Below are 9,132 nucleotides of genomic sequence, written 5' to 3'. Positions count from 1 at the left end.
AAAAAGCTACAATAACCGATTATGAAAAAGCAATTGCCCCTGAAACCTAATGGCTTCTTGTGCCACCCCTGGCTGCCACAACCACCATTAAGCCTTTGCAATAACTGACAGAAAGTTTCTTACTCTCCTTTACAGAAATTTATTTTAAAATCTAGTCATGCTGGTTCCAGAGAACATTATGTTAAAGGTAATGCCACGGCATCTCGGTCAGATTCATCTGGATCTTGACTTTGTTTTGGAGTGAATGTTGAAGGTCACAATCTGATGGACCAACATTTTCCTTCAGGATTTTCAAAATTTTATGGTTGCATCAATTATGGCAAGTTGCTTTGTCCCTGAGAAAAGCAGCCAGACCATCACACTGCCACCGCCATGTTCTTCTGCTTGTCTGCCAATTTGCTGAAACGTGGGCAGATTTACTCTAAATCTAATTACTATAAAAAAGTCAAACTTTTATCCCATCAATCCACAGGATGTTTTTTTGCTTCTCAAAAGTCTTGAGGATGATGAAGATTTCTTAAAGATTTTGTGGTGCTAGTGGACTTTATTCAAAGTGCTGAGACAAGAGAGCATGAAGAAAGAGAATGGGGACATGCTCGGAAACTTGAGCCAAAAACTGCAGTTAATCACATATATTGAGAACAAAGTGTGAAAACCTTTTGTCAAAGGGCCAGTTCAGGTTGGGCAGTGATTTTTTCACTTCATATGTTGAACTAAGGCATTCTGTTTGCTTTTTCGAACCTTTGTGTGTACCGATGTAATGATCCATCCCTGTTCACTTGCACTTTATTCCCCTCTTTTCCACTAAACACCCGTATTTCTGCCTTTTATAACCAAAACAACATCATTCCCTTAATGCTTTAGGAACTCGTTCTTTTTTGGTTGCTACATTTTAGTTTCTCTCTAAGGTTATTTTATCTTATTCTTCTACGATTTCCTTTATTTTTTCATGCTTGCATGAATGCAGTGAAGGAAGGAAAAGAGGCAGAGCCACATTTTCACTTTAAAACCACAAACTTCACTGTTCATTACAACTTGTACATTTTTCTCCTGAATTTGACTCAAAACGTCAAACAGACATGCTTGATGCATATTCTGCAAATACCAGGGATCATTTTGGAAGAGCTCTAAACAAGCCCATTTGTGCCTAATTTGCATCTTGTTTGCTTTTATAATTTTTCTGGTTTGATTATTTTCAAATAAATTTTTACTTAATGCTGAAGCTGAATTAAAACAAAACCTTGAATATATATATTTTTTACATAATTACAAAGGAATCAAGGCTATAAATGTTAATGGGATTTCACAGGACCTGGACTGATTGTGAGCTGCAGACAGAAAGCAGGCGACCGGGTGTCCGGAAATAGACGGCTCATGGGCCGGATGTGGACCACAGGCCTCCGTGTGAGGGTCGTTGGTCTACGGGGGCCACATAAAAACTTAAGATGGGCAAATTTGGTTCTTGGACCTTTCGTAGTCTCTCTCTTTCTCTCTCTGTATACATATGTATACAAAAAACCCCAGTAACGTTTGGCTATATAAAAAGGACAAAATGAGGTATGGCTATTGTTAAAAGAAGCTTTACATTATTTAAATAAATGTTATGCTTTCAAAATTTTAACATCATCTGCTTCTACTGTCATTTTTTTGAACAGCGTATTTTATATTCAAAGTTTGACATTTCGCTTGATTAACCAATTAATCAGTGAAATCGCTGTTTGCTGACATCGCCACCGGACGCTAAACTCAATGAGACCATCCTCATTTAAACCCATTAGCACCAAAACCTGAGAAAACTCCACAATGAGACGAAGGGAGTCGGCGAACAGATGGGGGGTTGGAGAAATCAGCGAGGAAGCCGACAGAAGCCTCGAGGAAGAATAAGGAAATCCCACAGAGGAAGAAACCGGCCCATTTTTTCTCTTACAGGAATATTGCTTACAGCGGTAATGAAGTAGGATGAAGGAGGAGATCAATATGTAGTCAACAAGGATATATGAAGGTGTCGAGGCTGATTGATGAGAACAAATTATCTGAATAATCAATATGCCCATAGCTGGTGTTCATGAATTAATCACAAACAGATCCATGGTCAAGGTAACGAGAGGTTGGAACAGCTCTAACCAACGCCTGTAGCAAAATACAAAGCGCGGCTCTGCAGAGGCAATAAGCATGTGCAGGCATTGCATCACGTGGTGCAAACCCCTAAGAACAAATGTGCTCAATAACTTATGACACTGAGAAAGCACATCATAAATATGCATTTGGACCTCTGCTGCTTGCGACGAGTTCAGGAAACATATTAAATGTCATTTCCTATATTTTCATCTCACTTTTATTGGCAACTGTGTGGTCGGCATACGCAACAGGAAGACCGCGATAATCGGTTTATGAAGGAGTGTGGGATTGATGCTCCATATATGCAATGCTTTCCTCCTGAGCGAGAGGCGACAAAAGGATGACAAATAGTGGCGAAGATGGAGGGAAGTGATGCAGTGGAGCTGCACAGATAGGTGTTGGGACAGTGAGAGATGGCGGGCGGGGGGGGAAGCGGTGGCACTTTCTTATTTCATCCGCTGCTTTAACTCCAGTCGCCACAGCAACATGCCTTAAGGGCACTCGAGAGAGGCATCTTCGCCGACAAAAACAACAGAGGCGCAGACTGAGCGCGAGCAAACGGGAGGCAAAGTAGTCACACTAAAATAAACGGGAGCTGCAAAAAGTGGGAGCCATGTAATCCTGACACGACCACCACAATCAAAGAACTTTGTCTGGCTTTTATGTGAGAGACGAACAAGAAGGGAAGGACGGGACGATTTCACAATATTTTACCAACTGCAATGTGAAAGTGAGGCGTACGTTTTATATTGAGTTCCTCTTGATCAAATTTTGTAGAACAGATGTAAAACTTACAGCTGTGAGTTTTACATTTATGTCTAACAGCTTTTGTGAATGATAATGTTGCTGATTCTTTACAAAGCAACGGAGGCCATTTGAGTTCTTTCTTCAGATTCTCGTCTGGTTTTAGGTCTGTACTTTGACTTGGCCAGTCTAACACATAAATGGTTTGTGCAAAACATTTCCATTGTAACAATATCTGGAACTCCCCGTTGTTTTTCAGCCTCTAACAGGTCTTCCATGAACTCTGATCAGCTTTCCTCCCGAAGACACCCACGGCATGATGCTACCACCACCGTGCTTCACAGTGTAAATAGTGTATTCGTGGTAATTTTTCAGGCACACAATCTGTTTTTTTGATGGCTCAAAAATATTTACCTATGTTCTCCTTTGTCCAGAGCCTCTTTTTCCAACTTCTCTGTAATTAGGTGACGTCTAAAGTAATCTAAATATTTTCGTATTACTGTCACTATCAGTTAAAATAAGTTTTCTGGCAACATAAATATAAAAAGTATGTTTTCAAGACAAATCGTGCCTAATAAAGAATATTGTTCTGACTCAGTCCTCTACAGTTTAACCAGATTTATGGGTGTGAATGTCGCTCGCATGCCCTTGAAAAATGGTACAAGATACAGAATTAGCAGAGTTAATCAAACCAAGACTAATGTTTCACATTTGAAATTAGCAGAGCTGTTAATATGGCGGGTCGCCATTAGGATCGATAGTGGTTAAACTACGAGCGGCAAAATGAAGCAGGTTAATTAAAGGCTCCAAATGTTCAAACCCTTCTCCCAGTGCAAATTCTGCTATTAAACGCACACAGATACGCCGGTACACACATGTAATCATGCCAACACATTTGGTATCACTACATGTCCAATGGCTTCCTGCAAACAGCATTAATTTCCCCAAATACTAATCTGAAGTTCATCCCAACTAATCTCAAACATCAATTTTGATTTTATTTCCTTCTAATTTGGTTGTTTATATTTCTCAACACATTATGAAAGTCATTAAAGAGAAGAAATTTATGCTGAAGCTCCAAATGTTTTCAGCAAATCCTTTCAGGTGCGTCCAATAGTGTTTTCTGCAGTGACAGGAAGAATCTACAGGCGGATTCAAACCCAACAGGTTTGGGGAATCACTGAGGACATCCGGAGAGTTTCATCGCAACTGCAAACCTTTAAATAGATATATATACACCTATATATTTATTTATTTGCATTTACCCAAACAAATGGGTCTTCTCTACCTCAAAATCTTAAAAGCAAATGTATGTTTATGTTTCTGCACATTCAAACAGATCTGCTCTACTTCTGAACTAATAACAATCCCAATTAATTGCACAATTGCCCCGAGTGAATCACAATTAATTGCAGATTTTTTTTTAAAACGTACTTGATGCACCTCAACTGAATTGGGGAGGACAAGTTATTATCCACCCCAAACATGACGAATATTAGCAAGAACAGAAAACTCTTATAAAGCGACCACTATTGCCAAAAGCACTGTTATGCACAAACCTTCAATTGTGTTAATGGAGAAAATGTTCAGTTGGATCACAACGAGGAAACAAATACAGCACAACAAATGAAATCTGATGATTGGAAGTGCAACGCAGAACTCATTCCTACGTGTATTGTTTGATGCAAAACAACAAAAAGTTATAATTTTACAGAGGAAGGTGACCAGTATCAACAGGCAGGAGGGGTGAAGCAAAGAGCTGCATGAAAAATATCAAGAAATCTTTTTTCTCCCTCTAAAATGTGATATTTGCTCTTTAAAGCGGCGTCCTAAAGCCACCGTTTTAGCAGCATGGGGACGATTGATGTGACAAACAATATCTTTGAAAAAGACTTTCTGAGTGCGCTGACTGACTTCAGCACGAAAACACTTCTTTGGAAGCAACGTGAATACGATAAGCATCGCGGCATTCTTTGGTTTCCATTTGAATCCACTAAAAAGCTTCACTTTTAACCAGCATCATGTTGCTTTTTATCCACTTAATTTGCCACCAGCTTCTGTATCAATTATGTTCTTTTTTCTTTTGACAGTTGACAAGCATTTGAACAGCATGCCAACATGTAAATACAGCGTAATGATTAAACCTTGGATAATGAGCCAGAGAGGATTTTAGTCTTAAATTCTCTTCTTTCAGTTTAATCCCAAAGTAAACAGCAGCGGATGAGGCCTGTTCTGCACTTTAAAGATATTTTCTTGTTGCCATAAAAGGATTTCCCCCTGCTGATGTATCAAAAGGAGAGAGGCTGTAATTAGCATGTTTGTCTACATGTGCTGAATCTGGTCGAGCCTCAAAATTACCAGAAGTTATTAGGGAAGCGTATTTTGCTTTGTATTTTTGTGTATGGCTGCACTGAAGTGATAATAAGAGAAGAGAAGTGCATACATTCACAGAATGTAAAAAAGTTACAGCAACACAGGCACAAAATGTGCACTGTTCTAAAAGTCTTAAAACCACGTTGTTCACATTTGAGTAATTTGGAGTTAATCCTGTTCTGGTTGCAGGTCACATTCTTACTGGGTGTATTTTCAACAAATGGATTGTAATCAATAAAATAACGAGTTTATTAAAATGTTACTGAACTCCCTGCTGGCGTATTTTCAAATGTGAAATATTCAGCATGGCCTGTTTTTCCTGCACATTCTTCAATTTGATGCAAGTCAAATGATGTTTGCTTCATTTTACCTGAATTAATTGCTTAATTTGTGTTTGCTTCTATAGTTGGACTCGGTTCCGTTATGTGCATCAGATTTATGTGAGGTATGTGTTGTGTGCACATTCAGCCAAGACTTACACATAAACATAGATATTGCAGCTGATCTGTACCCAGTAAGTGTGAAATTCTGGCAAAGAGAGTCCGTACAGTTCGGGCTTGACATTCAGAAAGGCAGAACTTTCTCAAAAATACTTTGACAAAATAACTTTCCCTTAACATAAATCTCTCCTCTGTTAAACCTAATCTACCTTTTTTAGTTTTTCTGTTACGAAGCAAAAGTCTCCTGTAAAAGTGTTGCAGTCCTGAGTGAAGACTAAAAATGGTTGGATTTAAAAGAGCAAATGTCTCGTTAATAATAACGTGATCAAATTCATCTGTGAAAAACCAGAGAAACAGAAGGGAAGCATCAAGCCTGGGGTACTTTCTATGCTAAAGAGTAATCAGAGCAATTGGCAGCAATGGCTTCTTTAAAAAAAACACAGTAAAACATCAACAATATGGAGAGTTTATGACACTGATAGCTCAACTATTGGCTTTGTCCAAACAGAGAAGCACTGCATCTGGAGTGAGAAAGTAAAATAAAGCAGAGTAGAGGAAGTTAGCAGAAGCTAAATGTCTTTGTCTGAGAAAGTGACAGGAGTACTTTCAATGGGAAATAAGAAGAAAGCTTCAGGTGTTTCAATTGTTGTTTTGTTTTTATGTCTGTTTTATTTAGTTTGGTGTACTGCATTCTGGCCAGCAGTGTTGTTCCATATCAATCAGTCAATAAATCAATCAATCCTTTTTATTCAGATACAAATCTGGTCTATAATAAACAAAAACAGACAGACAATAAAAACAAAATATAAACTTAAGGTGCCACAAACTAGAGAAAAACCTCACTGCCCCTCATAAATAAATGCTTCAATAAATACAAATTTCATTGTATTGTATTTCTATCAAATTATGTTAATGATTACCATATTGTTAATATATATTTAAATGTGAAAATCCTGAGTGTGACAATTCCTGAACATGGCCACTGGGTACAGCAAAGACAGAACGGCTCAAACCTCAATACTAATTGATTAGCGATGCAGTTTATCACTCTTGTTTGCGAAACGAATCAGCAAAGAAACAAATAAATAAAATAAAATAATAATAAAATAAAATCTCCTTTTCATTTTTAATTTAAGCACTGGCTGTAATTATTACCTCTGTTCAGACTGGAAAGACTTTACAGAGAGTGCTGTAAATCATTTAGGTGGAGAAACTGAATTTGTGCAAAAACATATGCTTTTCCCTGTAGAGAAATTACCATTATTATTTTTACAGACCGTGCATGAGATGAGGGGGCGTGGCGGATGAGTGGACTGACATGTGCGCGCCTCTCTGCCATCAGAGGGCGGGTTTGTGTCGTTGTGTGCGCAGCGTGCCGCTGCTGCTGCGGCTTCTGGCGAGAGAAGTGGCAGGTACCCCAAAATACCTCCAAGTGGCTCGGATGTGACTTTAACAACTGACTAACCTGCAGCAAACTGCGATATACGTGAGTTTGGCGGCTTGTTTCGCCAAGCTGTTTCAAATGAAAGCTGAGCTTGGAAACAATAGGACGGACTTAAAAGTGCGCAGAATTGGCTCAATTAAAGACGCCTGAGCGGGTTCTCTCGTCGCGATGGGGCTTGAATTGAGGAACGCGTATCCCGAAAGAAGTCGCTGAAGTTGAAGACGCGCTCCTCCGCTCCGGATGACCGCTGGGATGTTGTGAACGACGCGTCGTTTGGGACAGAAGGAGCCAAAAAAAAAAAAAAAAAAAAAAGGAAAAGAAAAGAAAAAAACAAGGCAAAAGGGGGAAGCATTCAGGGTTGGACCAGCACCAGGAGGGATTATGGCTCTCGTAACGTTTTCTCTCAGCCTCGTCACCCTGGTGCTTACAAACTTGCACCTTTCGAGAGCCAGCAGCCGTCATGCGGTGTATTGGAACAGCTCGAACCTGCAGTAAGTGGCTCTCTCTCTATGCGGCTCTGAACGCGGCTTTGTTTGCTGGTGCGCACCTGTGCTGCGAACTGCGTGCAAGGTTGTGGTTGATGCGCTTTATGGCAATAAAATAAAGCTAAGCAAAAGAGAAAAAAAAAAACACACAAAATCTGTTAGTGACGAGATGAAAAAAACAAAACATGGAAAATAATTTTAATTCTACTTCTCTGACAAAAAAACAAACAAAAGAAAAGCTCTTGACATGGATGCACAATTGTTGCCAAGTCTTAATAGATTTCATAACAATGTATAAATCAATATTAATGGGCATGGTGATGTTACACGTAGTTCCTTCTTGGGTGTCTGAAGGCTTGAATCAGGACACATCTGAAAACTAATAGTTGCTCTTCTCTGTTTTAATCTTCCAATGAAAAGTTTTACTGTTATCACTAACACATTTGAGCTGTGGTAGACATGTAGTTTCCAAACACACAGATTCACCTCACTTCATACAGTTCTAAATAGGAAATAAATAGATTTATCATACAGAGCGATCTAGTCAAAGTCTTTATTTCTGGTTATTTCTGTACATTTCTCTGGGAAACACAAAGTAGAAAATTAATAACAGTAATATTTATAGCTGCTTATACAATGATACTATTGATTTGATTGACACCTTCAACAGGAACATCATTGAGTTGGACTTAAAACTAGACATGAGGCCACATGTTGCAGAACAAACCAAGTCCGAATAGATCTGCAAACAACAGTAGGTGATACATTTGCTAATATTTCATCTTTGACAGACAAAGCAGACAAATATCAGGACACACTTCTGGAACATCATTAAGAGCTTTACTAAAAACTGAAATGGTTCCTTCAGGGGTTACTTGTGGGTTACAAATGAACCAATGTCATCAAGGTTTGGGAATGGATTTGAGAAGGAAAATTACAAACTTGAGTTAGCTCCACATCTTGCTCCAATCAAACCATGCTTTGATGTTCTATTAGGTCATAATGTAATGCCTGACATGTACACACAGTGACACTATTGAGGAAGTCTGATGAGGTATCCAGACTTTTCATTGTTGGAGTGGCCGTCCCTTCAAAAGCTTTCTGTCTGCAGCGTTGACTCATTCAGCATGACATGCATGTTCCTTTAGTTGGACTTATTGTTAACTACTGAAGGCTGCTCAAACTTCCAGGAACTAATCCCTGCCACGCTTTCAGCATGCAGACATAATTCCTGCCCATTGTTGGACTCCAGCAGAAGTCTGGTTGCTTTCCTCAGGTAAGCCCCTGCAGACGGTCTGGGCTGCTTACACCAGGATGAAAGCCGTCTTCCTCTGGGTCAGGGATCGATGTGTATTTCTGTTTCTTTGTCTTCTCATTAGCCAACTGTGAATCCATCTTTTTTTACCCCCCCAACACACACACACACACGCTCCTCCATCCATGCTCCACGTCTGTCCATTTGTATTCCCCTCAGATGCTGGCCTCTCCTACATCTCCTCTCTCTGTCTCCTACTTGGTTATTTTCTTC

At 39.4% G+C, this 9,132-nt stretch overlaps 1 protein-coding gene across 1 annotated transcript in view; it reads left to right on the top strand.

Moving 5' to 3' along the window:
• The first annotated feature begins 7,025 nt into the window (after window positions 1–7,025).
• The window catches only part of efna3a (ephrin-A3a), a 92,541-nt gene continuing 90,434 nt past the window's right edge, over window positions 7,026–9,132 (top strand). The window contains exon 1 of the mRNA XM_055053907.1: window positions 7,026–7,610. Coding sequence (XP_054909882.1) covers window positions 7,501–7,610 — 110 coding nt within the window. The 5' untranslated portion in view covers window positions 7,026–7,500. The remainder of the gene's footprint in view (window positions 7,611–9,132) is intronic.

Source organism: Poeciliopsis prolifica, unplaced genomic scaffold (genome assembly GCF_027474105.1).
Source record: "Poeciliopsis prolifica strain line A6 unplaced genomic scaffold, Auburn_PproV2 SCAFFOLD038, whole genome shotgun sequence".
NCBI lineage: Eukaryota > Metazoa > Chordata > Actinopteri > Cyprinodontiformes > Poeciliidae > Poeciliopsis > Poeciliopsis prolifica.
This window is presented reverse-complemented; position numbering and strand designations above follow the sequence as displayed.